An 18,009-nucleotide genomic window follows, 5' to 3' on the forward strand; every position below is an offset into this window, starting at 1 on the left:
ACCATTGAATGCTACGTAAGCCTCAATTGGATTGCTTTGTCTCAGGCTTGGACGTTTGGAATCGCTGCCTAGCATCTCAGATCTATCTTATAAAATTTCACCAAATAACTTTTAGAAGAGAGAAGGGAAAATAGCATCATACCTGAGATTGTGCATTAATATTGGCTCCTTCCTTAACCAGAACTTTGACAACTTCAGCTTGTCCTGCTAAGGATGCAATGTGCAGGGCTGTATTCCCTTTCTGTTATAGGGAGGGAAAAAATGAAAGGCATTACCCTTCTTTAGGAATAATTTCAGCCAGCAGTTCTTTAGAACATTCGTTTTCTGAGTACAATTTTACCTTACAGTTCCATGATGTTCCATAAACATCACAGGGGATGGAACTGGTAGTTGCAGCCATCAAGATTTCTTGAGTGGTTGTGCAACTTCCTAACATAACTTTTGAGTGAAATTACAGAATGTGGTTGGGGCATGGGACAAAATTCTAGATAAAGTGTAGTACAGGCTAACAGGTTTTTTCGTTCTGGTCCAGAGATCATGCCCTGGAGAAGTCAGCTGAAATCTAGGAGTCCTAAAATTCAAGCTGTGAATCAGATGGAAAATGAGATTTCCCAGTACAAGACCCAAAAGGAAAATCTGACTGTTAAGTAACAGGAACCAACCTGTTAAATGCAGAAGATAAACCTTTTTTTCTTCTTCTCTAACTAGCATAAAATTGAAATGTGTATTTTGAAGGGTGTTAACTTTAAGTTAAGAGATGCACTGCACAATAAAAATCATCTCTTGCAAGGTATCAGCAGTGCGGTAGACCACTGCTTTTGTAAGAGCCTTGTATTTTTTTCCAGGCCAATCTCTCATCCCGAGAGCAATATTTAAATGGCTTTAATAAACAAAAAAGGTTCATAAAAGCAGAACAAACCCCCAAAATCCTATCTAGAACCTGGTGGTTCTACCAACAGCTTCACTGAGGGGTGACTTAAAGACATTTTTGAAGGTGGGAACTTCTGTTTTTCCATCAATGATGGAAATCACAAGTTCAGCAAGAAGCGCTCTGAGCTGAGGACCAAGTGTTAACCTTGACGGAGGTCCTGTGCATCAGAAATCATAAAAAATAAGAGAGCTGCAGGGACACAGTGGTGGTAACTGAATGCAAAGGCTGAGCACAGCCAGCCAACCTAGACACTAGGAGTCAAACGATACATCGTTTGCTCTGGCCCATCACAAGGAATTTACCACCCATAGACAAATAACATACTGACTGGTTCGGACGTACGCGTGTGTCTGCCTTTGGAAAGGCTGAAGGCAAGACAAATTATCACACAGGTGTTTGTTCCGTTGTGCCCTTGAGTGAAAAGGCTCTGGATACGATACAGTCAATTACCAATATTCACAGATTTGAAAAAAACTAGTATTTTGAGCTATATTCACTCTCTCTATAATGGAGACCAGTCACTGGAACTAATGAAAAATTTGACATTGCTAAAACCTTTTAATGCTTCCCCTGTAAAACGGACTGTACAAATAATAATCCTTCCCTCTTCATTTAGTACCGATGACCTTCAGCAAAGAACATAGACTCACAGGCCATAACAGAAATAACATTTTAAATATCAGAGAGGTATTAAAAATACTACAAAATATATACAAAAAATATATTATAATTATAATATACTATTATTATATAAAAATATGATCTTATTTTGTACTTTAACATTTTTTTTTCCTAAATTTCTCCCATGCATTTGACTTTTTTCTTTTTGTGAATAAACTTACAGACATGCATGAATTACCTTAGTGGCAGAATCCACAGCCGACCCTCTTTCCAATAGTTCTTGCACCAGTCCCACATGGCCTTCTTTAGCTGCCAGGTGCAGAGCATTGAGTCCATTCTGTAAGCACAAGGGCCGTATCAATTACAAATATCAGCTCTGAAGATACGCATTCCTACCTTACCCTGGCATAAAAAGAAGATTAGTAGCTGGAATACTATTACATGTCTTAGCTGACTGTCTACATAAGTCAGATATTTTGGACTTGGCTAGTTAAGCCAAGGCACTGTGTGATAAACTTCTCCAGTAACTTTTTTCTCATAGCAACAAAGGCATCAAAACAAACCGTATTTTGCAAGTATCCATAAGAGATTCCTTCCTTTCTGACAGTTTCACATTTCCCTAGACCTTGGGTATCTCCGTGGAGCCCATGATTTCAAAATTTGAGTGCATATCTGCCTTCTCTTTACTGTAACCTTATCTAGCCCCACTCAGGCTTTATCAACACAGAGAAATCACAGGACAGCCAAATTTACACAGCATGCGTCTATTCATTCAGGATTATTCCAGGCTGATGTAGCTATCCTGAACCCTGGACTCTCCCCCTCTCCTCTGGGATAACTGGTATCAAACAGAAAACCAAAAGCACACGTAGACCAAAAAGGCTGTGGATTACATGTGGCTTGCAAATTATATGGATCCTTGACTTAGTACCTCTGCTGGTTTCTGACGAGCAAGTCTTCACTAAACTTTGAGGTTTTGTAACCTCATTCAAAAAGGAAAAGAAAATTAATGAAATAAGAGCTAGGATTTTCAAAAAAAAAGCAACCTAAGAAAGTTAGCGTCGAAATCCTTTTCACATTAAATAGAAATATGATACTTTATCTCTTGCAAATTCCAACCATGGAAACTGTATCTTCCTCTTCCTAGTATCCCATTCCACCCAAGGGAAAAATATAAAATGACAGCCTATTGTAACTGAATTTGCCGACCTATTTTTCACAATCCTGTGGTATTTTTCATGGTACATCAGGCAGGTGACAGCAACAGATACTGCCACTGCCCTCAAGCATTCTCCTGTTTTCCATATTGCAAGCATCATAAGCGATACTCAGGTATTTGAGTAACTTGCAGCAAGTTTAGCACTGTGTAATTTTTATCACTTTATTTGTCTCTAGGCAGTTCATAGTCATTTAAATTGTGAAGTTAAACAGGCAGCTTTCTGGTCTTTTATTTGTCCATCCACAGAGGCAGTTCGAGCTTGTAATTCCCAGTCGGATTTTAAAGCACTTAGCACTTCACTGGAGGCATTTAATGGGAGTGGGTCCAATGGCTGCAGACACAGCAATCCAAATGCATTTCTGAAGTAACTCCATTTAATTCTACGTTTGTGTAAGCAGCACAGGCAGATTTTGTGGTCAAGTCAAGAAGCGAAACTATGAGAAAAGCAAAGGAGCTGAAGGAAGGCTACGTTCACAAGCTGCCAAAAGAAGAATACCCTTACGCAGCCTGGTAGTTAGGAAATACTAATGAGAAGCGTGGTTTCAAATCTCATTATGCAGGTAAAGCAGCAGCAACCAGATCTTCCTTATTCCAGAGGAACGCTCTTAGCTGCAGAGCCCAGGGGTGGCAACAGTGCCGCGCCCGGGATCAAGGGAAAATTCTTAGCCAAAATTACATGGTGAGGTTGACCATAAACATCAAGATGAGGAACACGTGTCAGTGAATTTTTTGCAGGCTGAAAACATTTCAGAAAGCTCTAATCGTCCTTGCTTTTTAATCTCAGCTGAGCATTAACCATAATTACTGCCTACAGTGGTTGAAAGCTTTGAAACAGTATTTTGTGGGGAAACACACAGCGTTCTTCTCGTTTGAGAACAAAGACCTGTTCTCATATCTAAATCTCACAGATTCAGTCACCAACACCTTCTACGAAAGCATGAATGGTAACTTGCCTCCTTAGTCCTTCAAAGCTGATGTACTGCTATGACATGTTATTAACCTTTTCTACTCTTTGCGAGCAGACTGAAGTCCACAAACAGCATAGAAACCGCAATATTGTGCGGCCCACACGAACTATGCGCGCGCACATGCATCTGAATGCAAAAAGTTGAGGACAAGCTTCTTTTTTAATTTACCACGCGCCAAAGTACGGAGAAAGCAAGGCTTGTCCCAGTGCTTAACCAGTAACAACCTCTCCAAATACCTGTATTTGTACCTCTAAGGCACATATCTAATGATACAACATGACGCAGCTGAAAGCTAATATTGTTGCATAGATTGAGTTTCTTTGCAACGTATGACTTCTTTTATTCATTAAAACATAAGCAAAAGGAATACATGAGGTCCAGTAAAAAGGTTACAGAAAGAAACTACAGCCTAAATACAGTTCCTACCATACACATTCAAATTCCATAATTCCTTAAATAAAGTAAGCCGGGGCAAGCAGTAGCAGAAGCAAGCACTGCACTCTAAATGTTGAGGGCCAGCACGACCGAAGCCTTAAAGCAAGCTTTCTTCCTCCATAATCGGAACCAATGCTGTAATTATTTCCCAACCCACATGGCTGATCCCTGCTACTTACGATGACGGAAGCTCAGATTTAATCAATGCAACTCCTCCGTTCCTGTCAACTGGATTCTTGTATTTTAGAACAACAAAGGTTTCTGACACTTCCCTTTTTTCTCTCCCATGCCTACCAAAACATTTTGCGGGGGGTGTGTGGAATGAAATTAGTTGTCTGCTAAGGGAAACTGTACAGCACAGGGACCGCTCCTCCCCACAAAGCATACATATACCATAACTACCTTCCTTCTAGAGGCTCATTTGTAATTCTAATTCTCATAAAAGAACATAATACTAAGCCTTCCAAGCTTGGTTCTTCAAGCATTTCCCTGCAGAGCCCAATTCCCTCAGTTCTTTTTCTCCCCTACCACTGAGCTAGAGGCGTCAACGTTTTGTATCCCGCTGAGTGCTACGAACGTGCACTCATTCCAGTACTGCTCACAGCACTTATTATATTGTCACCCTACATATTTTCATCACACCAGGAAAGCCCACAGACTTCTTGCACGTCGGAGAAATCACCAAGCTTTTCTAAGCCAACCCAAAGTCAGTCACTTTTTTCCCCCGTTAAGACAGGCACTAAGCCTCACTGTTATTGTCTGAAAATCACCCAAGGAAGTCCACACTACTTCTGCCTTTGTATTCAGTCGCCTTATGGAGCGATCCTCACGGAATGGAAGTTCTTCACGTGCTGCCCGGTTCAGCATCAAACCTGCTGGGCCATTTACTCCTCCTGGGACATCCGCCCAACAGCAATAATGGCTTATACTATTCCTGCCTAACCCTGCTATGCCAAAGCAAACGGACCCCAGGGAAAGGCAACTTCTTGGCCATGCGTGAGATCAACCTATAGCTCAAAGAACACTTTAAATCAGCAAAGTCAGCACTGCTGCCAGAAGAGCTTCTGCTTCTCCTGTCCTCTCCTCTATCATTTGTTCGAAGGAAATGGGGAAAAATTCTTTATACGAGTGAACATTTGCTTGTGTTACTTCAGTATATAATGATCTTGGCCCTAAAGAAAACAACCTTTGTTAAATACAATGATTTTAAATTACTGTCTGTAAGAATATTAGGAAGCAAGAATGTATATTAACAAAATTAACCCTCCTCTTTCCTTTACGCTAAGAGTCTGACCCCTTATAACTCCCATCGACTCTGATGGAAGTTGGGATGCAACACTCTCCAGGAAGATTTGCCAACATCTGAGTTTCTAATTACTCTTGCCTTTGCCACACAATGTTAGAATGGCATTTAAGCAACTCACAGAAAAAAAAAATCATGAAAGTAAAAAAAAATAAAAATAATAAACCTTTTTTTTTTTTTTAAATGTTTTGACATTCTCTTGAAGAGTGAAATGCAATGTACTTTTACCAAGTTCCTTCCACTGATGCTGTATCACAGGCTTTTTTATACATACACACTATCAGGCCAATAGCAAAGCATACGTTACAAACACGATGAAAATCCAAAAGCTGTTGTGACTAACTCTGCATGGTTGCGCTAACTCCTTTACGTGTTTTGCCAGAGTTAAGAAGGCATCTGCACTCACCAGTAGGGGCTGAGACTAAAAAGCAATATCATAGTCTCTGTTAAAGTCAAATATTTTTCCCCGTCTCTTTAATAGATGTCAGTCTAAGGTTGCTGCAAATCCTCTCCTCTGAATAAATCTCTTGGAGAAGTAAAAAGTGCACGTGGCCAACCTCTTTTCAAGGATTTGGGAAAGGGCACATTAGAGAGCTGGGCATGGCCTTCTCAAGTCCGAAGGTTTGCTGAAGTTTTTCCCAAAAATATCACAAAGAAATAAAGTGGGCAGTTGAAAAATAATTTCAGATTATGAGAATTGAGAGTCCTTTATGTTGCTTTATAGCCTAGGAATTCATGAAAATGAGTTAACCTACTGAGTGACATCAACATGTGATGCTGTCGACCTCATTATGACTACAGCGCTACTTCGGTCTATAGTTAGCACTACTGGGAGTGTTAGCTGCTTTCCGTTTGGACTAAACGAGGGAGTAATTAATAGCTGGTGCTCTGTCTCACTGTATCTGAAGCAATAAAGACACCGATCAAATCATAAAGAAGCCAACAAAACGAGAGCAAAAGCCAAACAGATCTAAGTTTTCAAGAGCCTTGGAGCTGGAGGCCCCCCAAACTACCTAATATTTCAATCCTCTTCTCTTCAAGGTATCAGACTTCATCACATACGTTCCTTGTGAATACAGGAGACTTCCTCAACACAAATGCTAAAATCCATCAAATTTTTCCTTCCAAGAAAGTAACTCTATCACCATGAAAACTGACAAGCCTCCAAGGACAAGATGGGAAAGGTTACTTTACGTTGCCTTTTGGATTACCAATTCTGTTTCAAAACACAGCAGGCAGCTGACAAGCCCGTAGACTTGTCAGATTTTGGGGTCTGACTTCTGCTAGAACTCGGGGCTGCACAAATGCATTCTGTAAAATTAAAGTTCATTTTGCTAGTCAACATTCTGAATGTTGATTCAGAAGCAAGTTGTTTTCTCTTGCTACATTAACTAGAAATAGCAACCGTGTCCTAAACAACTACATTTGTAACATCAGGAAAATAGCTTTAAAGGAATTGGAGATTTCCAATGGCTATCAGGTTTTCATCCTATAAAATACCAGTCATCAGGTTTTTTTAAAGGAACTGTTTTTAAAACAGGGGAATTTTATTCCCTGACATTTCTAACTCTCTCCAGAAATAAATAAATAGAAATGTTTTGTGATTTTCAGAATAGATGATGGTGCTTGAATTCAGATTAAAGTAAGCAATTCCATAAGAATTTAACTTCATATGTAGGTAGCATTCAACAAAGCATAATTAATAACTAATTATTAACTATATAAATAACTGTAACTAATCCCTGTATTCAGTATATCCAGAAACATGAAGTTCCATCATATTTTGGAAACAGTTAAAATGGGGAAATACTTTGACTATCTATGCAGACAGATCTCTAGGAAAACTCAAGATCTGAGAAACAAACGCTAAAACTGAAGAAAGCATCTTGCTATCGCTGTTCAGAAAAGCTTACTCTTAACGTTATGCACTGTTTTCTGAGATGAGATCTAGCCTAAAAATAGCATTATACTGAGGAAAAAAAGTCTTGCATATACAAGGCTTCATTTTTGAGAGAGCATTCAGATATCTCGCTCTTAAAAATAAAATACATCCCCTGTGTTCTGCACAGAGCGTGTCAGCTTTTTCCCTTAGACAGCGGGAACACAACCACGTAGACACCCCACTCAAACCCCTTGGAGGAGGAGGAATAACCCTAAGGCTGCAGTAGCAGCTGCCATGGCTTATTCATGATCCCCTAACCTCTAGAAGAGGAGGCTGCTCCCTCTCCTAATAAAATTTACAGTACACCAGTGATGCTTCATCAATAGAAGCTGAGGGTCTTCGCTATGAAAAAGCTTTGCGAGCAATTTTACACGGCACCAGAATCGGAGTTTGCAAGAAGCTGAAGTGCCTGTTCGTGCTCGATGGATGGTGAAGGCTCAGAAGTTGGGCTCGCTAGTCCCGACGATGTAGGATGCCCATCCCAGTTCATTCTTTCTATTTGGGAACTCCCATCGAGTAATTGATGTCTTCAGGGAAACAGATGAGTGAGTGCACAGAGAGAAGTTTCTCCTGGCTAACAGGGCTGTGACAATCCAAATTAGAGATGAATTTTATTCATAGATCTGAATGGGGTTATTTTAGCAGTTTTTGGTTTGTACTGTTTGTCAAGAGTTCAAAAGACTTCATACAATGTAGAAAATGCCCGAGTTAACCCAGATTGCAGGTAAAATTACCTAATTAAATCATGTTAATATGGGATTTTTCTGTTTCGCACACTAGTCAACCACTTTTTTTTACCCTAATAAGTGCAGGCGTAAGTCCAGCTTTGATCTTACCCACAGTGCAAACCCACCGGTTCTGAAAGGATAGATGGTGGGGCCATCTATCATCCAGGAACGCTTTATCTGTTTCAAGCCACTAAGAAATTACGCCACATCTATTCTGATGTTTGCATTCATCTGGCTCTGATTTCACCTATACAGTGCAAGAGGAGCTTTGCCAGCCAGCTGCAGATGGGAAGCACTTTCCATGGAAGATAAATCTGCTGCAACCCTAGTCATATTCCTCTCATAGCAAGCAAGAGAATATGAACACTGGAAAAAAAAAACCCCTTGTAATGTTTCCAAGTAATTATCATATTAACTGTGCTCTGTCCTGGGGCTTGATCCTTTTTGTTAATATTGGTGATTATAATCAAGACATAAAATTTGCTGGATCTACTTGAATATAAGAACTTGAGGCTATATTTACTCTCTCCTAACTGGGGAACTTGAAGTTCGCCAGGTTGTGTCCCATATAACTCAAGAAGTTTTTTTTTCTTGACAGTAGGTCTTTTAATGGCAACTTTCTTCTAGACAGTGAGACAAAATTCTTTCCATATGCTTTGAATAAGCAGCACATGGAAAGCCCCAGTTCTTATCCTGCTCATCATTAAATTCCTTGGCACAGACAACAGAACTGCTCTCACTTTTGTGTCCTGACTTCCATTTGACACATGCCTACTTTAATCATCTGCAGCTTTTCTTCAGCAGCGAAGGTAATGGCTCAAAATATTTTAGATTATTTCATTTCTTATTCTTCCATCTCCTCTTTTTTAAAAAATAAATAGCGGCCACAATTGTGGGGTTTTTAATTAGGTTAGACATTTTTCCAGTCTGAATGTCAGCATATAGGTATCAGAAAAGGAGCAAGGAATTTTATGGAGGCTTTCCTGGTGGTATAGATAACATTTGGGTAGTATAAAGCTCCAGTTCAGGAAAACAGCCTTCTTCAGACTAGCACTTAGCCCCACACTTAAATTAATTAGGACTTGAATGTAGTTTTAAAATTGAAGATGCAGCTAATTTTCCACAGAATTCAGGACTTGGAGATCTTGAGAATACCAAGAAACTTTGAAAATTTATCCCTCACGCCCCAAATTCATCTGTCAGGCTCTCTCTCCGGGCACCTGTGCCCTAGCCCCATGACACAGCACAGCTTCCATACTGTCTGCGCTAGGTCTCCCTACGGCAGCCCGGGCACCCCACACCACGCACCACCTCCTGCCTGCAGTCTTCTCCTGGCCCTACGTGGTGCACCGTGTCCCAAAGACGCAGCGTGTGTGTGTTTGTTTCCTTGGGGTGCAAGTTCCTGAAACAACACGAATTCTGTACCACTGGCCATTAAAGAAGAGGGGTTTTTCAAATTTGCCATGATTAATTTGTGCACAATGTGGCTCACGGCCTGAGGCAAGCCTTACGGGATCAAGGTTTGCTCGCATAAACTGGGGGACTATGAGGAGCAGCAGCATCCCCAGCACAGGCTTTCCCTGCCACGCGAGGAGAGTTGTCCTCGCACTGAACACCCCCTGAACTGCTCCTAGGTCTTATCTCATAGACTATCTCAAGTTGGAAGGGACTCATAAGGATCATCAAGTCCAAGTCCCTGCTCCTCGCAGGTCTACCTAAAAGTCTGGCAGGTCTACCTAAAAGTCTGGCAGGTCTACCTAAAAGTCTGGCAGGCTTGGTGCTTTGACCACCGCCCTGGGGAGCCTGTTCCAGTGACCAACCACCCTCAATGGATCTCAGAGAAAACCATCTGCCGTATGCCAGGAGAAGCCTGAGAGCCACCTAATGCACATACGGTGCATTTTTAGACATTTTTCAGGATGATTAGGGAACCAGGACTCGGGGGTGAAACTGGGGAGGCAGGTCATTTAATAGCATAGCCACGCTCATTATGTTCCCAAATGCAGCCAAAGCACAGGAGTTTTTCTTATAATTGTTACGTGCAGGGATATGGGAGTATAACCAGGGATGCCACACCAACGACACCTTTCATTAATAGCTGTTATTCACAGAACCCTTGCCCAAGACAGACAGCACAGTCAACGTATATCAGGGGCAGCGTGTTCACAGTCTTCTCCGCTCCCAAACTTTCCCTGAATACCTGCATCTTTTTACCAGGAACTCTTTGTCTTTGCAGCTCTTCCACTGTTGGAGTCAAACAGAATAAACCGCGCTGCCGACAAGTTGAACCTGACGCTGTACTCTGTGAAGGTGAAGAGTCTCTGAACTTTCTATTTAGACGGTGCACTGAAATTTTAGCCCATCTCACAATGCACGAGTTACAAAACAATGCTTATGTGACATTTCTATTGAATGATTTATCGATTTGAACGTTGTTTAAAAGCAACCTTTAACCAATTTTACTTTCAAATTTCATAGCCCTTGTCCAGTTAGCGGTCATTTTGATTAAATCTGGCTAAGAATGAGGGCAAAGCTGGACGCCGTACAGCCTGAGCTTTCAAGTCCCCCCTTCAAAGAAATGCCACTGATTTCACTAGAATGTCAGGACATTTTTCAGGACTGATGCAGACACTTACTTGCATATTTTAAGTCATGGTTACAGTCCTATTAAATTTGATGGTACTAGTCACTTAAATAAGCGTTGCAAATGTAGGTCCCTAGGCTATGAAGCAAAAGTAATTGGATTTATATGACAGACTTACAAAAGAGCCAAGCTAAAACATTCTAGCACATTAGAGTCATATCGATGGTGAGACTTTAACAGTGTATTTTTACAGCAGCAGTAACTTCCCTGAAATGGGAGGCAGTATTTTAAGCAGAAAATTTAAGTACCTTTTTAAAACAATACATAAACCAATTTACATTATAGATAAGATTGACTGGTGCTAAAAACATATTTAAGTTTACAGCTTTCTGAAACAAGGTAAAAAGCCATGGCTGCTCTCTGCCATCTGAGGGTAATCAGAATCGCATTGGTAACGCAAGCGAGCTGCAAGTTCTTAATCTGCTTGGACACAAGTTAGCTAGTCAGCTAAAAATACCACCCACTGAATGTTTACTTACCAGCTGAGATCTCACGAAAATAGCAAGGGGAAACCTCAGACTTCCGCATCTCAGGTCACAGCGGATCAGGTGCTTCGTGTGGGATGGCTAAGGAAAATCAACTGGCTGACCGGGCTGCGTTCAGTGTGATAAAGTAGTATATAATATTTCTATAATGCCCAGACTGCCCAGTGCTCTTTCTACTAGGTGAGCGTGCATTTTGAATTGGATTTCGTCTTGCTCTCGGTGAAACAATTACCTCTACAGTTCCAGCAACTGCTCCTAAGGGAGGAGACCAGCGCTGCGGAGTGCTAAACCTCCTCCCGCTTCCTTTGAACTTCAAAACGAAGACGTGTTTTAGAACCCACTGAAGATATATGAGGTCGTGCACTAACTACACAGTCGCAGAAAATTCCTTCTAGAATTTTATGAAGGCCAAGATAGGATTTGGGCATTAAATAACAAACAGACCAAGAAAGTCTTCATTAGAACTGAACCACTGACATCAAAGATGCACCAGAAATGCAAAAGACACTGGTTAAAACAGTACAAAGCTCTTTCGTGTAATAATATGTTTAGGGAATACCACAAGTAAGCCAAAGGAAGACGACGTGCAAGCACTGCCTTTGAAAAATCCATTACAACTCTTTCTGCCCCTTCAAAGTAATCCCCTTACAGGTTTTCTGAAGCAACTTACTAATAATTTTCATACGAGTGGCTTCTGGATATCAAAGAAGAAAACAAAAGTTTCATTTCTTCACTGAGGGTTCAGAAGACACAGTAATTGCAACCCAAATTCCAGGGAGAGGCCCAACGACTTTGTTAGAATTCTTTCAGAAAAAGGAAGACTCAGAATTTCACGTGGGATAATTGCTCTTGCTACCAAAGGAAAGCCATGCTTTCGCAGCATTTCTTTGCGACCAAAGAAATCCACGGCTTCTACAGCCCACGTTCATATCGGAGCAGGAAGCAACTCAAGCTTTCAGTCTGACGATCGACTTGGAAACTGTGTACCTTTCACCTTAGTTGTTCAAAAGAAAAATAAAATTAGAAATGCTGTTTCAACAGCCTTTTTCCTTCTAGCTGCCCTGGAGAGCAATTTATTAGCTGTCACAGCTTAATGGAGTCATAATATAATTTCCTTAATAATTCCAAAGATAAAAACTGCTTTATATTTCCTAAATATTTTATTTCTTTATAATAGGTAAGTCCACAGCAGCTAGCAGCTCAGCTCCTGGACATGATTTACATTAGGAGCCACAACTGTGTCTCAGGACACAGTAAGGAAAATCTTGATTATTTCTGACCTTAATCTGAAGAGTGATCAGAAGAGATAAGACAATATGGGTGTTTTCTCCATACAAAACCTAAAACAATTATTTTTTTACTTCAATTTTTTCCACTATCTGGTACTAGTCTATTCCATCCCTACACACTTCCTAAAGGACAGAGCAGCTCCAAACACCTTTTACCTGAAACATACTCTGCCAAAATGGGAATATTTTTTATTAAATCAAAATGTAAAAGTAACATGAACGACGGGGGGAAGATGCGATTCGCACTGGAATTATCTTTCTTTTCTTCAGTAAAGCATATACTTTCCATCATTTTTCTGTCTTTAGGTTATTTAGTGATACTTAGATGATACTTTTCATCACAAAACAGAAAAAATTTGAAAAGCCTAATTTTAACAGAGTATTAACACGTATCAACATATTGCAAATAGGGCCAGGATAATTTCTTTAAGAATAGTAAACAGGTTGTTACAAATTTAGACCTGTAATTTCTTTTTTTAAGTTATTACTATTGCTATCATATGAATGAGAGATGTGTCCTGGAAGAGAACTCTTGCTCTAGGTATGATAGAAACCCCAGACTCTAAAAACATCCCCGTGCTACCGGGCTTCAACATAATACACCGAGTATGAAGAAAAACGATGTTTGCAAGAAACTTTTTTAGGAGACTGAAAAATGTTTTGCGATTCAATTCTGAAATCCACTCAAACAGTACTGCATTCCTCTTTGCAAACTGCTGCCTGAAAAACGTAGTTAGTTTCCATCAGCTTCACTTTTCTCATTCATTCAAGCACACCTCACTAAAAAATTTCCAAGCAATGTCTCCACATGCAAGCTAAGGATGCCATTTTTTTTATACGTGACTTTCAACTTTTTCCCTGGCTCTGCCAAGGATGCCAGTCCGTACCGTCCTTTAGACAAATGTTTGCAACAAGAAATTTGGAACTTTCTTTTAAACTAAACACCTATGAGGATGTCAGAAAAGAGATCTTCAAAATAGCTTTAATTAAAAAAAAAAAAAAAAAAAGCAATTTAAAAAAAAAAACACCCAAACCCCAAACCTGACAGCTGGCATGCTGTGGAATTTATTAATCACAGTCCTCTCACTGCCATCCTCTGCTCATCTGTCAATTTGTTGTAATGCCTATTGCTCTCCAACCCCTGTTTGCAATGCAAGTTCTCCGGAGAAAGGCACGTCTTCCATTGAAATGGGGAATACCCATTACACGGGCATGCCGCATGACAACTAATAAATGGATATCATAAATAAACAGCAATAACAGAGAGAAAAAAAAAAATAATACAAGTGTTGGCATAGTCTCGCTTCTCCAGACAAATAAAAGAATGAGAGACTCTCAGGATGGGAAAGAAAACCGGATAACGGGTGGGCCTCGGCTTTCCAAGTCCCCTGTTCAGAGCGGGCTCAAGCTCAAGCTCGCTCTGCCGCAGCAATACCAAACCACACAGACTGGGAGCGAGGTGGGTTCTGCTGAACACAGATGCCTCAGGATGTCCAAACTGTAGCATTCTACAAAGAAACCGAGGACCTTCAACTTGATATCCGGGCATACTGTATCACAGTACTTACCTGTATCCAAAGAATACTCCATAACAACTTCCTCACCTAGAACTTTTTTTTTTTTGGGGGGGGCATAACTTGAGTATTTTGAAGAACACAACTATATTTAGTGCTCACTGTTCCCCTTAGAACTGGAACTTCACGATAGCAGGTCCATTAGGGTTACGACTACCAAAGCACACCTTAAGTTTTGATTACAGGCACTTCACTCACCTATATCCACACCTGCGGGACACTGGCAAGAAAGAGGAGCCCAAAGAGGCTTACACAAAGCTTTACTAAAAGCAGCACAATTTTATAGACATTAGCAGCTTCCTGTGGAAAGATACCATGGAAGACCAAGACTGAAAACATAGCTTGAGGTGAACTAAAACATCTGTATGAAGTAATTTAGCCTGAAAAAACTAGGTTTTGACGGGCGTTTCTTGCAACTCGCTCTTGCCAACTTCTGCCCTTCAAGTATCTTACCTGATTACATGTGTTAATGTCTATTCCGCTTTTCAGGTATTCCACTACTTTGTCCAGATTGCCAGCTCTGGCAGCTCGGAGGAAGCTTGCATTGCTGTCAGACTGTAAAAAGATAAGAGGAAAAAAAACTCTAGTTAGCTCCTGCTTAAAAGAGAGCACAACTTCATCACCAGCAAAAGGTTTCCGCGGTTTACGCTGCAGGAGAATAAAATTGTGAAGAACACTGACTTTGTATTATAGCCGCGTTAATCGGCACACACATACTTAAACAAGGCAATACTGGCACAAAAGAACTGCAGACCTGTCAGAGCGAGCAGAATAGTGCAGTAATTGTTGAAGGTCGAAATTTAGCAAGAACCAAAGAAAAAAAAAACCCAGGAATCATAGTAAGTGATATTAGCAACGAGAAAAAAAATATACGCATCAGCTTGCTAGCCGGTGTTTTCTGGTATGTTGGGGTTTTTTTTTTAAATATATATATACACACACACACACACTCAACACTCTCGAAAATAACTGACCAATCCTGTTCTTGGTTATGGCATTTAAGAAAACACACACTGGCTTTGGATTTGTACTTGGCATCAAAAGTTACATGACTACAGCTCATACTCATGCACACCCATGCTGACTTAACACAGAGATACACACCAGAGAAAAAACAATATCCAAGAGCAAAAAAGTCCTACGGCTATATTTTATCACCGGTGACACAGAAGTGGGGCATGTTAAAGGGGGAGAAAAAAAAAAAATGTCCCACAAAACCGGGCAGCATTGCAAGCGTAACTAACCATAGAACAAAGCGGATGAAGTACCAAAGCCTGCGTATCTAAATCCCGAATAACGTCGTAAACATGCTCAGTCCTAAACTGCCTGCGTTCATATGTTCGCATTTCAAGCCCCATTAGCATTTATAGGGGAAAAAAAAAAATAATAAAACGATGTTTTCATTTCTCAGCTAGGTTGTGGGATGTACTGTTAAGCCAGGGAGCGTGAAACGCATCAGCCCTCTTGCCTTTATCTACAATTACGACGCGAAATCACATTGGTTGTTGGAAACGTTGATGCTCACCCACATGCGAGCATACACGCAGGTAAATTGGCTACTAACGCAACTGCAGGTGCCAGGAATAAAAAAAGTCGTGCAACAGAAGTAATGATTAAACAGAATAAGCATTCGGGAACGTGCACAGAGACGGTAACAATTTTCATGCTTAAATACGAGCAGGAGCGAGTTTGAAAAAAGCAGATAAATAACTGTAAAGGCCTCTTGTGGGGATGCATTTCGAGGAGGGCATGCACGCCACTGGACAAGTACTCGGCATTCCGCTGAAACCCCTCCGACGGAGCACGTTTCTCATCTAATTTCACCTCCCTGTCAGAACCACCGGGCGAAAACCATTCTGTCACATCGTGAGAATCATAGAATCATCGAATCGTTTAGGTTGGAAAAGACCTTTAAGATCATCCAGTCCAACCATTAACCTACACTACCAAGTCCACACTAAACCAATCAAGGGTAGACTAGACTAAACCACGTCCCAAAGTGCCACATCTACCCGCTTTTTGAACACTTCCAGGGATGGGGACTCCACCACCTCTCTGGGCAGCCTGGTCCAATGCTTGACCACCCTTTCCATAAAGAAATTTTTCCTAATTTCCAACCTAAACCTCCCCTGGCGCAGCTTGAGCCCATTTCCTCTCGTCCTATCGCTAGCTACTTGGGAGAAGAGCCCAACACCCACCTCACTGCCCCCTCCTGTCAGGTAGTTGTAGAGAGCGATAAGGTCTCCCCTCAGCCTCCTCTTCTCCCGGCGAATACCCTAAAATACCCTAAATAAAGAATACCCTAAAAGCCTCCCACTCTCAGCTTTATTAACGCTGATCGACAAAGCGATTTATTGCCGTCACCCAATGCATTTATGTCGGTCACCCTACTTACCACGCCATGCTAACTCACTTCATAATCGCCGATTCCAACCTACTTTAATCTGCGGCAGATGGATGTCATCAAAATGATTCTTCTTACAACTGCGCTACTTGCCAAGACAAAAATATTTCCTTTTAAATTCCTTTCGGCAAACTTCAGCACATTTTCCACATCTTTCGCTGCTACGAAAACAGACCATCTCTCTAAACACGCAGCGGGCGAAGGGGAAGGTAGCGCAGGAATTCACGCTGACGGAACCCTTTCATAGCTTCAGGCTTGCGTCAGGCAAGCGTTTGGATGAGGCTCGACACAGGAGCAGATTCCGACAGGTACTTGGAAGAGATCCCTTTTCAGACCGAGGGATAGCTCCTAGCACTGCCCCGTCCCCGTGACGCGTAGGCGCGCACCAAGACACCAAAGTATATTTTAATGTTTCAACGTCTTTGAAAAATCAACCGTCTTGGTAAAAACATTAACCAAGAACAAGTGTTTGAGCACATGAGGGGTGAATCCGGACACTCTTGAGATTAATGGGAAAAGCATCTTTGCCCTCAATAGCGGACACATTTTACCTTCTTTTTCCCCATTTTTTCTTTTCATGCTTTACTAGTTCTACAATAATTTGCCACGCCAAAACTGCAATCATCTGGTTTTATACTTTTAAAAGGTCAAGCGAGAATGACGCAAAACCCGAACATTTACAACTTCTGTTTTATTAGGGATGAATCAATCACCGCTTGTTTTTCTTTCACGCAGAGTAACACGAAAGGCTAAAAATGTTAAACTCTCGATTTCTGCTGGAAGCTCAGATTGTAGCTAAGACCACACAACTACATTCCATTTGTTTCTGGCTAGGGAGATGCAAGCAGCGCTTTCAAAACAGATTCTCATTTCCTTGATTCATACTTTGGTTATCTCAAAATTAAATTACTGCAACGCACATCACTCCAAGACACATTACGTACACCTGAATATCGATCACAATGCGGAACATGAACTTCTCATCTACATGAAGAGTTATTATGAATTAACTCCTCATGATTAACTCCCCGTACAGGCACTGCTATTCCAGAAGCGTCTCCTCTCTGTATGTTCTCACTCTGAAATAACAGTGCTTGGCTGTGCATAGAAGAGGAACAAAACTGCTAAAATCCCAGTGAAACACGTGAGATCCTGATGCTTCATTTAGGTGCCTTTGAAAGTCCTAGCCTACAGGGTCTTTGGTTTTTTTATGAATTTTCTCACTGTAACGTGTACTGACCTCGTATTAGATGACTATAACTGTACCCACCTCCTCACAGGCTGGCCTCTCCTGTTTCAAAATAGTTTCTCACAGACTTGCATGATGTTCTCATTTATATTAAACTTGAACACACAAATAAGAGACATGAAGCAGCAATTCAGCTGCTTCATATACAAATTCACATACAAATACCAGTGAGTGCTTCCATGAAATACTCAAAGATTCAGCGCTGTGTTTTAAAGCT

At 41.0% G+C, this 18,009-nt stretch overlaps 1 protein-coding gene across 1 annotated transcript in view; it reads right to left on the reverse strand.

The window, feature by feature from the left end:
* The window catches only part of ANK2 (ankyrin 2), a 177,224-nt gene that overhangs the window by 147,227 nt on the left and 11,988 nt on the right, over positions 1 to 18,009 (reverse strand). The window contains exons 2-4 of the mRNA XM_075709393.1: positions 14,593 to 14,694; positions 1,791 to 1,889; positions 143 to 241 (exon numbers count right to left, since the gene is read on the reverse strand). Of these exons, the coding sequence (XP_075565508.1) occupies positions 143 to 241; positions 1,791 to 1,889; positions 14,593 to 14,694 (300 nt within the window). The remainder of the gene's footprint in view (positions 1 to 142; positions 242 to 1,790; positions 1,890 to 14,592; positions 14,695 to 18,009) is intronic.

This window comes from Pelecanus crispus, chromosome 4, assembly GCF_030463565.1.
Source record: "Pelecanus crispus isolate bPelCri1 chromosome 4, bPelCri1.pri, whole genome shotgun sequence".
In the NCBI taxonomy this organism is placed as follows: domain Eukaryota; kingdom Metazoa; phylum Chordata; class Aves; order Pelecaniformes; family Pelecanidae; genus Pelecanus; species Pelecanus crispus.